The 16,005-nt window shown below is 43.6% G+C and overlaps 1 protein-coding gene and 3 long non-coding RNA genes across 32 annotated transcripts; 1 reads left to right on the top strand and 3 right to left on the bottom strand.

Annotated features, from left to right (window-relative positions):
* Nucleotides 1-1,189: 1,189 nt before the first annotated feature.
* LOC127923321 (cornifin-A-like) lies at nt 1,190-1,553 on the bottom strand (the record flags this gene model as incomplete). Its single annotated transcript, XM_052507315.1, has 1 exon — nt 1,190-1,553. A coding segment is annotated over exon 1 (364 nt), but the record flags the coding sequence as incomplete, so codon positions are not given.
* Nucleotides 1,554-2,405: 852 nt separating this feature from the next.
* On the bottom strand, nt 2,406-12,195 carry LOC127923320 (uncharacterized). Of its 5 annotated transcripts, XR_008114116.1 has the most exons (5): nt 12,049-12,195; nt 11,830-11,917; nt 11,381-11,468; nt 3,588-3,675; nt 2,406-3,278 (listed from the first exon to the last, which is right to left on the bottom strand). It is a non-coding gene; the product is annotated as an uncharacterized LOC127923320 (long non-coding RNA). The 5 variants fall into 5 exon arrangements; XR_008114118.1 differs by lacking the exon at nt 11,381-11,468; XR_008114119.1 differs by lacking the exon at nt 11,381-11,468 and having other exon boundaries at nt 11,874-11,917.
* Nucleotides 3,471-13,108, top strand: LOC127923318 (uncharacterized). Of its 13 annotated transcripts, none has more exons than XR_008114093.1 (10): nt 3,471-3,514; nt 4,498-4,585; nt 5,748-5,879; nt 11,398-11,529; nt 11,803-12,022; nt 12,066-12,422; nt 12,468-12,511; nt 12,602-12,689; nt 12,781-12,916; nt 13,005-13,108. It is a non-coding gene; the product is annotated as an uncharacterized LOC127923318 (long non-coding RNA). The 13 variants fall into 13 exon arrangements; XR_008114102.1 differs by lacking the exon at nt 3,471-3,514 and adding an exon at nt 3,661-3,692 and having other exon boundaries at nt 4,542-4,629; nt 5,836-5,879; nt 11,486-11,529; XR_008114101.1 differs by lacking the exon at nt 3,471-3,514 and adding an exon at nt 4,423-4,497 and having other exon boundaries at nt 4,542-4,629; nt 5,836-5,879; nt 11,486-11,529.
* A 618-nt stretch (nt 13,109-13,726) lies between these two features.
* On the bottom strand, nt 13,727-15,939 carry LOC127923319 (uncharacterized). Of its 13 annotated transcripts, none has more exons than XR_008114110.1 (4): nt 15,541-15,939; nt 15,085-15,160; nt 14,591-14,932; nt 13,727-14,554 (listed from the first exon to the last, which is right to left on the bottom strand). It is a non-coding gene; the product is annotated as an uncharacterized LOC127923319 (long non-coding RNA). The 13 variants fall into 13 exon arrangements; XR_008114114.1 differs by having other exon boundaries at nt 15,085-15,122; XR_008114108.1 differs by lacking the exon at nt 15,085-15,160 and having other exon boundaries at nt 14,591-14,704; nt 14,857-15,084.
* Between the last annotated feature and the right edge of the window lie 66 nt (nt 15,940-16,005).

The raw sequence follows: 16,005 nt of genomic DNA, 5'->3' as shown, positions 1-16,005 counted from the left end.
TGTGTCCTGAGCTGAGGTGTTGTGTCCTGAGCCTGAGGTGTTGTGTTGTGTCCTGTGTTGTGTCCTGAGCTGAGGTGTTGTGTCCTCCCCTGCTGGTGGACACGAGGAGATCAGGGGGCTTCTTTCCACAGGTCTCTGGTTTATTTCATTGCAGTTACTCTTCTCTTCCTTATAGTTTCTTAATGTTTGGTATCTGTTTTGATATTTACATTTACATTAGTGGTACATATAGAGGAGACTGGGACAGGCCTTTCTCCAGTATTAACACTAAAGCTCACCACACCTCCTCCTCCTCCTAACTCACGATGGAGGTATAGGACTAGAATAACGTCATCAGGCCTTATCAATCAATCAACCAATCAATTCATCAATCAATAGATTATTATATATGACCCTCTACACACTTCGTACCCTGTATGTCCCCATAATATGAACGAGAGAAGGAGAGGAGATTGAGAGTCAGCACAAAAAACAGTCCAGCTCAACAACAACCCCTCAACCAGACCCGGAGAGCTGAAGGTGGAGAGAAACATGTCTGCAACTGTAGACAAGCAGTAGAGAGGGAACAGACTGCTGGAGGAGGGGAACAGACTGCTGGAGGAGGGGAACAGACTGCTGGAGGAGAGGAACAGACTGCTGGAGGAGAGGAACAGACTGCTGGAGGAGGGAACAGACTGCTGGAGGAGAGGAACAGACTGCTGGAGGAGGGAACAGACTGCTGGAGGAGGGAACAGACTGCTGGAGGAGAGGAACAGACTGCTGGAGGAGAGGAACAGACTGACTGGAGGAGAGGAACAGACTGCTGGAGGAGAGGAACAGACTGCTGGAGGAGAGGAACAGACTGCTGGAGGAGAGGAACAGACTGTCTTGTGACAGAGAACAGCCCATTAGAGGTGGCCATGTGATCCTGCACATGCTTGTCACATGTGTATACATGCACATGTGTGTTTACATGCACATGTGTGTTTACATGCACATGTGTGTTTACATGCACATGTGTGTTTACATGCACATGTGTGTTTACATGCATCTGTCTATCCAATATTATCATGATTTGTTATCAGGGATATTATACTTTAGTAACCCACAATGACCTGGTTTTGTTAAAGTCGAACAATGACATTATGTTCCATATTCCTACAGATACCTTATAACTGGAGATGACTTCAAAACGGTTGCCTACAGTTACCGTGTAGGACACTGCAAGGTCGGGTGACCAGGACACTGCAAGGTCGGGTGACCAGGGCACTGCACGGTCGGGTGACCAGGGCACTGCACGGTCGGGTGACCAGGGCACTGCACGGTCGGGTGACCAGGGCACTGCACGGTCGGGTGACCAGGGCACTGCACGGTCGGGTGACCAGGGCACTGCACGGTCGGGTGACCAGGGCACTGCACGGTCGGGTGACCAGGGCACTGCACGGTCGGGTGACCAGGGCACTGCACGGTCGGGTGACCAGGGCACTGCAAGGTTGGGTGACCAGGGCCATCTGGGACTGTCTCCTGGGGGATTTCAGGTGTGTGCAGGCTACCTGTGTCCTGCGTAACTTCATGAGGATGGACACGAGGACCAGGAGAGGATCTGCAGCTCGCCGCCGTGTCCCAGAGGGGAAGTCTGCTGCTCTGCAGGATGTTTCATGGATGGGATCCAACAACACAGGAAGAGGCAATCCGGGTGCAGGAGATCTTCACCTCCTACTTCTTTGAAGAGGGTGCTGTTTCCTGGCAACACCATAGACTACACTATGCACAACCAAAGGCTCTTTGAAGAGCCATTCACATTGCAATAAGACTATTCTTTCATTTACTTGACTATGTCAACTGCAGTTATTCAATTCCCAGTTTCTTTCAATTTCTCAGGTAAGGGTGCTGTTTAGGTAAGGGTGCTGTTTAGGTAAGGGTGCTGTTTAGGTAAGGGTGCTGTTTAGGTAAGGGTGCTGTTTAGGTAAGGGTGCTGTTTAGGTAAAGGTGCTGTTTAGGTAAAGGTGCTGTTTAGATAAAGGTGCTGTTTAGGTAAAATTTGAAAAAAATGTAGAACTGTTAGACACCCTATAACCCACACCTACCCACTCATATATCAATCTGATTGATGGATTGTGTTGTGCAGTAAGCAGGCTCAGGTGTATAACTGTGGCTTCTTCCACCTTCAAAGAATAGGCAAGAGGGCCAACCATGGAGAATAGGCAAGAGGGCCAACCATGGAGAATAGGCAAGAGGGCCAACCATGGAGAATAGGCAAGAGGGCCAACCATGGAGAATAGGCAAGAGGGCCAACCATGGAGAATAGGCAAGAGGGCCAACCATGGAGAATAGGCAAGAGGGCCAACCATGGAGAATAGGCAAGAGGGCCAACCATGGAGAATAGGCAAGAGGGCCAACCATGGAGAATAGGCAAGAGGGCCAACCATGGAGAATAGGCAAGAGGGCCAACCATGGAGAATAGGCAAGAGGGCCAACCATGGAGAATAGGCAAGAGGGCCAACCATGGAGAATAGGCAAGAGGGCCAACCATGGAGAATAGGCAAGAGGGCCAACCATGGAGAATAGGCAAGAGGGCCAACCATGGAGAATAGGCAATAATAACCCCCTTGTTGTATGATGAAGCTGTAAAGTATCAAAGTCACATTTCGCTTGTTTGCCAATGTATGCCGTTTAAATGCGGTGCCAAACATTGGGATACGGGACACAAGCAGGGATGATGGGTGCAATCTAGAGATGAGATAGTTGATGTGTCAGCAGTGGGCACAGAAAATGACTGTTTCAATCGGACAGGAATTGCATTTTGTTAGAGATTGCTTGACTGACAACAAATTGTCGCGACATTTGTGAAAAACTGAATCGATTTTGTTTGGAACAAAACGTAGATTGCTTAGGGCTGACAAGATAAAGGGGAAGGAGATTGGATCAACACATTGTCTCCGTGTCCCGAGATCAATCCCTTTCTGAAGACCTGATTGCTGCTTAAAATTCTTTCTAAAATGGCAAACAAATTAACATTTCTATCGTAACACTAGATATTTTAACATCAAAGTTAAGAAACCGCTTGTCTCAACCTTGATTCAGTGTAATTTTGCATATGCCTGCGCTGCTTGGTATAGTGGGCTATCAAAAAAGCTGAACAAGAGAATGCAGGTCATGCAAAATAATGTTATCAGGTATATGCTGAATATCTTCCCTAGGACCCACATAATGTTATCGGGTATATGCTGAATATCTTCTCTAGGACCCACATAATGTTATCTGGTATATGCTGAATGTTCCCCCTCCCCCTCTAGGACCTACATAATGTTATCGGGTATATGCTGAATATCTTCCCTAGGACCCACATAATGTTATCTGGTATATGCTGAATGTCTTCCCCCCTAGGACCCACATAATGTTATCGGGTATATGCTGAATATCTTCCCTAGGACCCACATAATGTTATCTGGTATATGCTGAATGTCCCCCCCCCTACATAATGTTATCTGGTATATGCTGAATATCTTCCCTAGGACCCACATAATGTTATCTGGTATATGCTGAATATCTTCCCTAGGACCCACATAATGTTATCTGGTATATGCTGAATGTCCCCCCCCTAGGACCTACATAATGTTATCGGGTATATGCTGAATATCTTCCCTAGGACCCACATAATGTTATCGGGTATATGCTGAATATCTTCCCTAGGACCTACATAATGTTATCTGGTATATGCTGAATATCTTCCCTAGGACCCACATAATGTTATCTGGTATATGCTGAATGTCTTCCCCCCACATAATGTTATCTGGTATATGCTGAATGTCTTCCCTAGGACCCACATAATGTTATCTGGTATATGCTGAATGTCTTCCCCCACATAATGTTGATATGCCCCCCTAACATAATGTTATCTGGTATATGCTGAATGTCCCCCCCCACATAATGTTATCTGGTATATGCTGAATGTCCCCCCCCCCACATAATGTTATCTGGTATATGCTGAATGTCTTCCCTAGGACCCACATAATGTTATCAGTTATCTGAATATCTTCCTAGGACCCATATGCTGAATGTCCCCCAACATAATGTTATCTGGTATATGCTGAATGTCTTCCCTAGGACCCAACATAATGTTATCTGGTATATGCTGAATGTCCCCCCCCACATAATGTTATCTGGTATATGCTGAATGTTCCCCCCCCACATAATGTTATCTGGTATATGCTGAATGTCCCCCCCCCCACATAATGTTATCTGGTATATGCTGAATGTCCCCCCTAGGACCCACATAATGTTATCAGGTATATGCTGAATGTCTTCCCCTCCCCCCAACATAATGTTATCAGGTATATGCTGAATGTATCTTCCCCCCCCCAACATAATGTTATCTGGTATATGCTGAATGTCCCCCCTAGGACCCCCCCAACATAATGTTATCTGGTATATGCTGAATGTCCCCCCCCTAGGACCTACATAATGTTATCAGGTATATGCTGAATATCTTCCCTAGGACCCACATAATGTTATCAGGTATATGCTGAATATCTTCCCTAGGACCCACATAATGTTATCAGGTATATGCTGAATATCTTCCCTAGGACCTACATAATGTTATCTGGTATATGCTGAATATCTTCCCTAGGACCCACATAATGTTATCGGGTATATGCTGAATGTCTCCCCCTAGGACCTACATAATGTTATCAGGTATATGCTGAATATCTTCCCTAGGACCCACATAATGTTATCGGGTATATGCTGAATATCTTCCCTAGGACCTACATAATGTTATCTGGTATATGCTGAATATCTTCCCTAGGACCCACATAATGTTATCGGGTATATGCTGAATGTCCCCCTAGGACCTACATAATGTTATCGGGTATATGCTGAATATCTTCCCTAGGACCCACATAATGTTATCGGGTATATGCTGAATATCTTCCCTAGGACCCACATAATGTTATCTGGTATATGCTGAATGTTATCCCCCCCCACATAATGTTATCTGGTATATGCTGAATGTCTTCCCCCAACATAATGTTATCTGGTATATGCTGAATGTCCCCCCCACATAATGTTATCTGGTATATGCTGAATGTCCCCCCCCACATAATGTTATCTGGTATATGCTGAATGTCTTCCCCCCAACATAATGTTATCTGGTATATGCTGAATGTCCCCTAGGACCCACATAATGTTATCTGGTATATGCTGAATGTCCCCCTAGGACCCCCCTAACATAATGTTATCTGGTATATGCTGAATGTCCCCCCCAACATAATGTTATCTGGTATATGCTGAATGTCCCCCCTCCCCCAACATAATGTTATCTGGTATATGCTGAATGTCCGTCCCTCCCCACATAATGTTATCTGGTATATGCTGAATGTCTCCCCCCCAACATAATGTTATCTGGTATATGCTGAATGTCCCCCCCCAACATAATGTTATCTGGTATATGCTGAATGTCCCCCCCCAACATAATGTTATCTGGTATATGCTGAATGTTCCCCCTAGGACCCACATAATGTTATCTGGTATATGCTGAATGTCCCCCCCAACATAATGTTATCTGGTATATGCTGAATGTCCCCCCCCAACATAATGTTATCTGGTATATGCTGAATGTCCCCCCCCCACATAATGTTATCTGGTATATGCTGAATGTCCCCCCCCAACATAATGTTATCTGGTATATGCTGAATGTCCCCCCCCCCAACATAATGTTATCTGGTATATGCTGAATGTCCCCCCCAGGACCTACATAATGTTATCAGGTATATGCTGAATATCTTCCCTAGGACCCACATAATGTTATCAGGTATATGCTGAATATCTTCCCTAGGACCCACATAATGTTATCAGGTATATGCTGAATATCTTCCCTAGGACCCACATAATGTTATCAGGTATATTTACATTTACATTACATTTAAGTCATTATATGCTGAATGTTATCCAGAGCGACCCACATAATTGGTGCATACACCTTATGACAACCAGTGTTATCAGCCACTTGCATCTAAATCTTGTTGGGGGTGAGAAGGGGGTGAGAAGGACCCACATAATGTTATCCTTATGCTGAATACCCTATCCCTAGGTATTCCATAATGTTATCTGGTATATGCTGAATGTCTCCGGAAGGTGGTGATTGACTCCGCTGTCCTGGCGTCATAATGTTAGTTTGCTGAATCCACCCCCTAATGGGGGAATGTCCAACATAATGTTATCGAATGCTGTTTTGACTGGGCTGAGTTATCTGGTATATGCTGAATATCTTCCTAGGACAGTAATGTTATCAGGGTATATGCTGAATGCAGGCCAGTTATCTGGTGGATGCTGAATGTCCCCTAGGCCCTAATGTTATCAGGTGTATGCTGAATATCTTCCTGACCAGAGCCTGGAGGTACTGAGGTGCCGTCCCCTCACATAATGCTATCGTAGGCGAGCACCATGGTCTTGTTATCGGATGCCTTCAACTAATGTTATCAGGTATATGCGGAGGAGCGGGGTGACATAGAGAATCTGGGAAGGCTGAATGTCACCAGACATAATGTTATCTGGTATATGCTGAATGAGTTGTAATGTTATCTGGCATATGCTGAATGCCCAGCCAACAGCGAGTTGCAGTAATCAAGACGGGAGATGACAAGTGCCTGGATTATGGACCTGCGCCCCAACATAATGTTATCTGTGCTGAGGCAGGGTAATGTTACTCTGCGCTGATGTTGTCCCTAGGACCCAGAGCATGAACCTATCAGGTATATGCTGAATGACACCGCCTAATGTTATGTTATGCTGAGAACGTCATAATGTTATCCAGGATCACGCTGAATGTTCTTAGCGCTATCTGGGAGGAGGACACAATGGATCTGTCAACCGTGATGGCGAGATCATGGAATCGGGCAGTCCTGTCCCCCCTAAGAATGTTATCCGTCTATGCTGAATGTTCAGCATAATGTTAGGTGGTGATCCGTCATCCACACTGATATGTCTGCCAGACATAATGTTAGAGTATATGCTGAATGTCCCTAGCCACCTGGTCATCAGAAGGGGGAAATAATGTTATCTGTGTGTCGTCTAATGTTATCATATGCTGAATGATCCCCCCCAACATGTGAGGTTATGACAGAGCCAATAATGTTATCTTGGTGTATAGCGAGAATAAGAGAGGGCCTAGAACAGAGCCCTGGGGGACACCAGTGGTGAGAGCTGGTGAGGAGACAGATTCCCCCCCACCTGGTTATCTGGAGCTGAATGTCCCAACATAATGTTATCTGGTATATGCTGAATGTCCAAGCGTGGGCCCCCAGATGCCCAACATAATGGTGGTATATGCTGAGGATCTGATGGTTCACAGTATCGAAGGCAGCCGATAGGTCATAATGTTATGAGGTATATGCAATATCTTCCCTAGGACCTACATAATGTTATCAGGTATATGCTGAATATCGCCCCATGATACAGATATGAGCAGTCTCAGTTGAATGGATGTTATCATAATGTGAATGCACCCAATTTGTTATCGGTATATGCTGAATAAGACCTGCAAATGTTACTTAAATGTAAATGTAAATGTAATGACTAGTCTTGAAACCTGACTGATTTGGATCAAGAAGGTCGCTCTGAGAGAGATAGCGGTGTCCCCCTAGAGCTGGCCATAGGAATATCTTCACGCATAATGTTATCAGGTAGAGAAAAGAATATCTTCCCTAGACCCACATAATGTTATCTGTATATGCTGAATATCGGAGGGATCATAATGTTATTTATATGCTGAATGTGCAACTCTCGTTATCTATATGCTGAATATCTTGAAGACGGGATAATATCTTCCGGTCAGGGATGAGTTGATGAGCTGAGGTGAGGTAAGGGAGAAGGTCTCCGGAAATGGTCCCTAGAAGATAATGTTATCAGGTATATGGAATATCAAGGACCTACATTGTTATCTGGTATATGGAATATCTTCCTAGGCCGTCATAAGACGAGATTTCATCTGGACCCAGAGGGGAGAAAGAGGTCAATGTTATCAGGTATATGCTGAATATCTTCCTTTGACCCAGCATAATGTTATCTGGTATATGGAATGTCTTCCCCTAGACCTTCATAATGTTATCAAAATGGTGCTGAAGTCACCTGGACAGAGAGGGAGGAGGGGGGATTCAGGAGGGAGGAGAAGGTGGCAAAGAGCTTCCTAGGGTTAGAGGCAGATGCTTGGAATTTAGTTATCTGGTATATGCTGAATGGCTTTAGCAGCAGAGACAGAGGAGGAAATAATGTTATCGGAGTAAAGGATGCTGAATGTCCGCAGGGACCCTCCATTGTTATCTGGTATATGCTGAATGTCCCTTTCTGTGAGCCTGGCATATGCTGAATCGTCCCCCCAACATAATGTTATCGGGAGGGGAATGTCCGAGCCGGCCTAATGTTATCTGGTACATGCTGAAGTCAACAGGTTATCTGCCCTAAGGAGGAGATAATGTTATCTGGTATATGCTGAATGTTCCCCCAGGACATAATGTTATCTGGTAATGTTGAATGCAGAGGGAAGAGATGATAGGATGGAAGAGGATAATGTTATCTGGGGATGCTGAATATCTTCCCTAGGACCCAACATAATGTTATCTGGTATATGCTGAATACCATCCGAGTAATGGCAGGTATGGGAAGTGTAATGGATGAGAGCTGAATGGAAATAATGTTATCAGGTATATGCTGAATGTAGTCTGACTTGGAGGGAGTTGCAATGATGTTATCTGGAAGAATGTCAGCCCCCATCATAATGTTATCTGGTCATATGCTGAATGTGCCTGCCTTGAATGTTATCTGGTATATGCTGAATGTCCCCCCAAAAGAGGTAGAGGAATGGAAATAATGATCAGATATGCTGAATGAGTCATAATGTTATCTGGGGATATTGAAGTCTTCCCCCGACCCATAATGTTATCTGGTATATGCTGAATGTCCTTCCCTAGGAAAGGAGCTTATCAAGGCATCAAGCTCATTGATGAACTCTCCGAGGGAACCTGGAGGGGATAAATGATATCTGATGTTAAGCTTGAAAGGGCCCCTAGGACCTAATAATGTTATCAGGTATATGCTGAATATCTTCCCTAGGACCCACATAATGTTATCAGATATATAAGGGGAGAAATGAGAGAAAGACCACTTGGGAGAGATAATGTTATCCCGGTATATGCTGAATACCCCGCTAGGACCAGATAATGTTATCAGGTATATGCTGAATATCTTCCCTAGGACCCACATAATGTTATCAGGTATATGGAATATCAGTGTTATCTGGGTATCCTGAATGTTTCCCTAGTGCCCACATAATGTTATCTGGAGGGAGGCATTATCTGATATGAATGTTCCTTGTAGGACCTACATAATGTTATCAGTTATGCTGAATATCCCCTAGACCTGGAACTTATCGTGGTATATGCTGAATATCTTCCCTGGGACCACCAGATGTTATCTGGTGGTCCAGCGCCCGCGGTGTGGAGCGTTTGTTATCTGGTCTATGCTGAATATCTTCCCTAGGAGAGAACAGGGATAGACAGACACATAGTGTTATCAGGCTACAGAAATGTCCCCCAACATAATGTTATCTGAGATTGCTGAATGACAAAGTGGACTATACGTCTCGAATGTTCAGAAAGGTAATGCTGAATACCCCCAAGAATCTTATTGACTAAAAATGATTAAAATGATACAGTACTGCTAAATAATGTTATCTGGCAGTAGCTGAATATCTTGACCCTAGGACTAATCATAATGTTATCAGGTATAGTGTGAATAGTTTCTACAGTGGTACATAATGTTATCGGGTATATGCTGAATAGCTAGCAGTGTTGTTATCGTTATGCGAATGCTTAAAAGAACGACAATAGCTGGCTATATGCTGAAATCGCCCTAGACTACATAATGTTATCTTTGAAACAAATGACTTCCCTAGGACTAGCATAATGTTATCTAGCTATATCAAATATCAAACCGTTGTACCCACAATGAAATGTTAATGAAAATGCTGAATACTACCTGACCGGGTTGTTGAATTCCCCCTAAACAGTAGATGTTATCTGGCTATGCTGTTAGCAGTTAGCTATCAGGTATATGCTGAATAGTCTCCTACGTAGGACCCACAAATGTTATCTGGTATAGCTGAACCTCAGTGAATTAAGATAATCACTCCAAGGCTACCCACACTAAACTATATGCAATATCTTCTTGGAAACAAATGTTATCAGCTATATAGCTGAATATCTAACATAATGTTATCTAATCAATATCGTTCAGTTGAGTGAATATCTTCACTAGGACCCACAGTGATGTTATCTGGTATATGCTGAATTAGCCCACATAATGTTATCAGGTTTGCTAATATCTGGGCGAATAGCAGTGAAGGCTACGTTAGGGCGACGAAATACGATAATTATGGACCCACATAATGTTATCGGGTATATGCTGAATGTTCCCCCTATGACCTACATAATGTTATCGGGTATATGCTGAATATCTTCCCTAGGACCCACATAATGTTATCGGGTATATGCTGAATATCTTCCCTAGGACCCACATAATGTTATCGGGTATATGCTGAATGTTCCCCCCCTCTAGGACCCACATAATGTTATCAGGTATATGCTGAATATCTTCCCTAGGACCCACATAATGTTATCTGGTATATGCTGAATATCTTCCCTAGGACCCACATAATGTTATCTGGTATATGCTGAATGTCTCCCCCCAACATCATGTTATCTGGTATATGCTGAATGTCCCCTAGACCCAACATAATGTTATCTGGTATATGCTGAATGTCCCCCAACATAATGTTATCTGGTATATGCTGAATGTCCCCCCCCAACATAATGTTATCTGGTATATGCTGAATGTCCCCCCCCCAACATAATGTTATCTGGTATATGCTGAATGTCCCCCCCAACATAATGTTATCTGGTATATGCTGAATGTCCCCCCCAACATAATGTTATCTGGTATATGCTGAATGTCCCCCCCAACATAATGTTATCTGGTATATGCTGAATGTCCCCCAACATAATGTTATCTGGTATATGCTGAATGTCCCCCCCCCCACATAATGTTATCAGGTATATGCTGAATGTCCCCCCTACATAATGTTATCTGGTATATGCTGAATGTCCCCCCTAGGACCTACATAATGTTATCAGGTATATGCTGAATATCTTCCCCCCCACATAATGTTATCAGGTATATGCTGAATGTCTTCCCTAGGACCCACATAATGTTATCAGGTATATGCTGAATATCTTCCCCCCTACATAATGTTATCTGGTATATGCTGAATATCCCCTAGGACCCACATAATGTTATCTGGTAATGTTATCAGGTAATGTTATGCTATGCTGAATATCTTCCCTAGGACCCACATAATGTTATCAGGTATATGCTGAATATCTTCCCTAGGACCCACATAATGTTATCAGGTATATGCTGAATATCTTCCCTAGGACCTACATAATGTTATCAGGTATATGCTGAATATCTTCCCTAGGACCCACATAATGTTATCTGGTATATGCTGAATATCCCCCCCTAGGACCTACATAATGTTATCAGGTATATGCTGAATGTCTTCCCTAGGACCCACATAATGTTATCTGGTATATGCCCCCCTAGGACCCACATAATGTTATCTGGTATATGCTGAATGTCTTCCCTAGGACCCACATAATGTTATCTGGTATATGCTGAATATCTTCCCTAGGACCCACATAATGTTATCTGGTATATGCTGAATGTCTCCCCCCCAACATAGTTATCAGGTACCTGACATAATGTTATCAGGTATATGCTGAATATCTTCCCTAGGACCCACATAATGTTATCAGGTATATGCTGAATATCTTCCCTAGGACCCACATAATGTTATCAGGTATATGCTGAATATCTTCCCTAGGACCTACATAATGTTATCTGGTATATGCTGAATATCTTCCCTAGGACCCACATAATGTTATCAGGTATATGCTGAATATCTTCCCTAGGACCCACATAATGTTATCAGGTATATGCTGAATGTCCCCCTAGGACCCACATAATGTTATCAGGTATATGCTGAATATCTTCCCTAGGACCTACATAATGTTATCAGGTATATGCTGAATGTTCCCCCTAGGACCCACATAATGTTATCTGGTATATGCTGAATATCTTCCCTAGGACCCACATAATGTTATCAGGTATATGCTGAATATCTTCCCTAGGACCTACATAATGTTATCTGGTATATGCTGAATATCTTCCCTAGGACCCACATAATGTTATCGGGTATGTGCTGAATGTCCCCCTCCCCCTAGGACCTACATAATGTTATCAGGTATATGCTGAATATCTTCCCTAGGACCCACATAATGTTATCTGGTATATGCTGAATATCTTCCCTAGGACCCACATAATGTTATCAGGTATATGCTGAATGTTCCCCCCTAGGACCCACATAATGTTATCAGGTATATGCTGAATATCTTCCCTAGGACCCACATAATGTTATCAGGTATATGCTGAATGTTCCCCTCTAGGACCCACATAATGTTATCAGGTATATGCTGAATGTTCCCCCCTAGGACCTACATAATGTTATCAGGTATATGCTGAATATCTTCCCTAGGACCCACATAATGTTATCAGGTATATGCTGAATGTTCCCCCTAGGACCTACATAATGTTATCAGGTATATGCTGAATGTTCCCCCCTCTAGGACCCACATAATGTTATCAGGTATATGCTGAATGTCCCCCCTAGGACCTACATAATGTTATCAGGTATATGCTGAATGTTCCCCCCCTCTAGGACCCACATAATGTTATCAGGTATATGCTGAATGTTCCCCCTAGGACCCACATAATGTTATCAGGTATATGCTGAATGTTCCCCCTAGGACCTACATAATGTTATCAGGTATATGCTGAATGTTCCCCCTAGGACCCACATAATGTTATCAGGTATATGCTGAATGTCCCCCCTAGGACCTACATAATGTTATCAGGTATATGCTGAACATCTTCCCTAGGACCCACATAATGTTATCAGGTATATGCTGAATATCTTCCCTAGGACGCTGAGGCTTCAATCAAAGCCTACTTATGTTGAGCCAGTCTGCGCGACAACTGTGTTTGGGGAAGTACTTAAAGTACAGCCCACGTTTTTGTTCCAGCCTTGAACCGACGCACATGATCCCCCTCACGTATTTAATGCAGTCGCAATTAAGGCTTTGTTTCTCTTATTTTCAGCTTTAATCCACCATTATCCTACTAGAATAGTAAACATTTGCAGGTTTACAGCCCACCTCGGTTGACTTCCAAGCCCAGATTCATTGTTTGTTTTTTAGGCTAGAGTTGAGCCTGGGTTGTCTTCCTTATTTACCCGAGTCAAACACAGCAGGGCCGTGTCCTCCTCCTGCTGCAGGGCCTCACGCATGGTCTCGTACTGCTGCTGCACACCCGCGTCACCTAGCAACACCTGGGGAGAGGAGGAGTCAGGGTTGACATAGTGACAGTATGTAGACATAGTTGTATCCAAACGCCTAACGTACAGACACATCCAGAGTAGTAGTGTGTCTAATGCATGGAGCATCATGGACCCTGGTCATGGAGCATCATGGACCCTGGTCATGGAGCATCATGGACCCTGGTCATGGACCCTGGTCATGGAGCATCATGGACCCTGGTCATGGACCCTGGTCACCGTAACACCCTGTATATAGCCTCCACATTGACTCTGTACCGGTACCCCCTGTATATAGCCTCCACATTGACTCTGTACCAGTACCCCCTGTATATAATCTCCACATTGACTCTGTACCGGTACCCCCTGTATATAATCTCCACATTGACTCTGTACCGGTACCCCCTGTATATAGCCTCCACATTGACTCTGTACCAGTACCCCCTGTATATAGTCTCCACATTGACTCTGTACCAGTACCCCCTGTATATAGTCTCCACATTGACTCTGTACCGGTACCCCCTGTATATAGTCTCCACATTGACTCTGTACCGGTACCCCCTGTATATAGCCTCCACATTGACTCTGTACCGGTACCCCCTGTATATAGCCTCCACATTGACTCTGTACCGGTACCCCCTGTATATAGTCTCCACATTGACTCTGTACCGGTACCCCCTGTATCAACATTTCACTGTAAGGTCTACTTCACCTGTTGTATTCAGCATTTCACTGTAAGGTCTACTACACCTGTTGTATTCAGCATTTCACTGTGAGGTCTACTACACCTGTTGTATTCAGCATTTCACTGTGAGGTCTACTACACCTGTTGTATTCAGCATTTCACTGTGAGGTCTACTACACCTGTTGTATTCAGCATTTCACTGTGAGGTCTACTACACCTGTTGTATTCAGCATTTCACTGTGAGGTCTACTACACCTGTTGTATTCAGCATTTCACTGTAAGGTCTACTACACCTGTTGTATTCAGCATTTCACTGTAAGGTCTACTACACCTGTTGTATTCAGCATTTCACTGTGAGGTCTACTACACCTGTTGTATTCAGCATTTCACTGTGAGGTCTACTACACCTGTTGTATTCAGCATTTCACTGAGGTCTACTACACCTGTTGTATTCAGCATTTCACTGTGAGGTCTACTACACCTGTTGTATTCAGCATTTCACTGTGAGGTCTACTACACCTGTTGTATTCAGCATTTCACTGTGAGGTCTACTACACCTGTTGTATTCAGCATTTCACTGTAAGGTCTACTACACCTGTTGTATTCAGCATTTCACTGTAAGGTCTACTACACCTGTTGTATTCAGCATTTCACTGTAAGGTCTACTACACCTGTTGTATTCAGCATTTCACTGTAAGGTCTACTACACCTGTTGTATTCAGCATTTCACTGTGAGGTCTACTACACCTGTTGTATTCAGCATTTCACTGTGAGGTCTACTACACCTGTTGTATTCAGCATTTCACTGTAAGGTCTACTACACCTGTTGTATTCAGCATTTCACTGTAAGGTCTACTACACCTGTTGTATTCAGCATTTCACTGTAAGGTCTACTACACCTGTTGTATTCAGCATTTCACTGTAAGGTCTACTACACCTGTTGTATTCAGCATTTCACTGTGAGGTCTACTACACCTGTTGTATTCAGCATTTCACTGTGAGGTCTACTACACCTGTTGTATTCAGCATTTCACTGTGAGGTCTACTACACCTGTTGTATTCAGCATTTCACTGTGAGGTCTACTACACCTGTTGTATTCAGCATTTCACTGTGAGGTCTACTACACCTGTTGTATTCAGCATTTCACTGTGAGGTCTACTACACCTGTTGTATTCAGCATTTCACTGTGAGGTCTACTACACCTGTTGTATTCAGCATTTCACTGTGAGGTCTACTACACCTGTTGTATTCAGCATTTCACTGTAAGGTCTACTACACCTGTTGTATTCAGCATTTCACTGTAAGGTCTACTACACCTGTTGTATTCAGCATTTCACTGTAAGGTCTACTACACCTGTTGTATTCAGCATTTCACTGTAAAGTCTACTACACCTGTTGTATTCAGCATTTCACTGCAAGGTGAACTGTAACATTTGATTTAGAGGGATACAGGGTGTCTACATTATTAGGCTTTTGTGTCAGGTCAGACCTAAAAAAAAAAAAAAAAATCCCTGGTCCAACTGAGGTCCTGTCCTTCTTACCTGGAATCTCTGTTTCCTGTCTGTCATCTCAGTCACTCTGCTAATTAAAGACTGTTCTGTTCCCTGCATCTTCTTCATCTCCTGTTTCAGGTTCCCCTGCAAAGACAAAAACACAGTGACGTCATCCTGCCGTCAATAGAAAACATGCTTTAGCTCTCTGAAACACGTATTTATACTGTAGCACGTGTGATATGGTTAGTCACCACTAACGATACTTAGACAACATTAACACTACGGCTCATACAACTGGGATGTGATCAGGTATTTTTTTGGTATGCGTGTTTGGTAACTACTCCTCTGTTCCTCACCCTCAGCT

The sequence above is a fragment of the Oncorhynchus keta genome, unplaced genomic scaffold, assembly GCF_023373465.1.
Source record: "Oncorhynchus keta strain PuntledgeMale-10-30-2019 unplaced genomic scaffold, Oket_V2 Un_contig_29309_pilon_pilon, whole genome shotgun sequence".
NCBI lineage: Eukaryota > Metazoa > Chordata > Actinopteri > Salmoniformes > Salmonidae > Oncorhynchus > Oncorhynchus keta.
The sequence above is the reverse complement of the archived record's forward strand: the minus strand, read 5'-3'. Positions and strand labels throughout refer to the sequence as shown.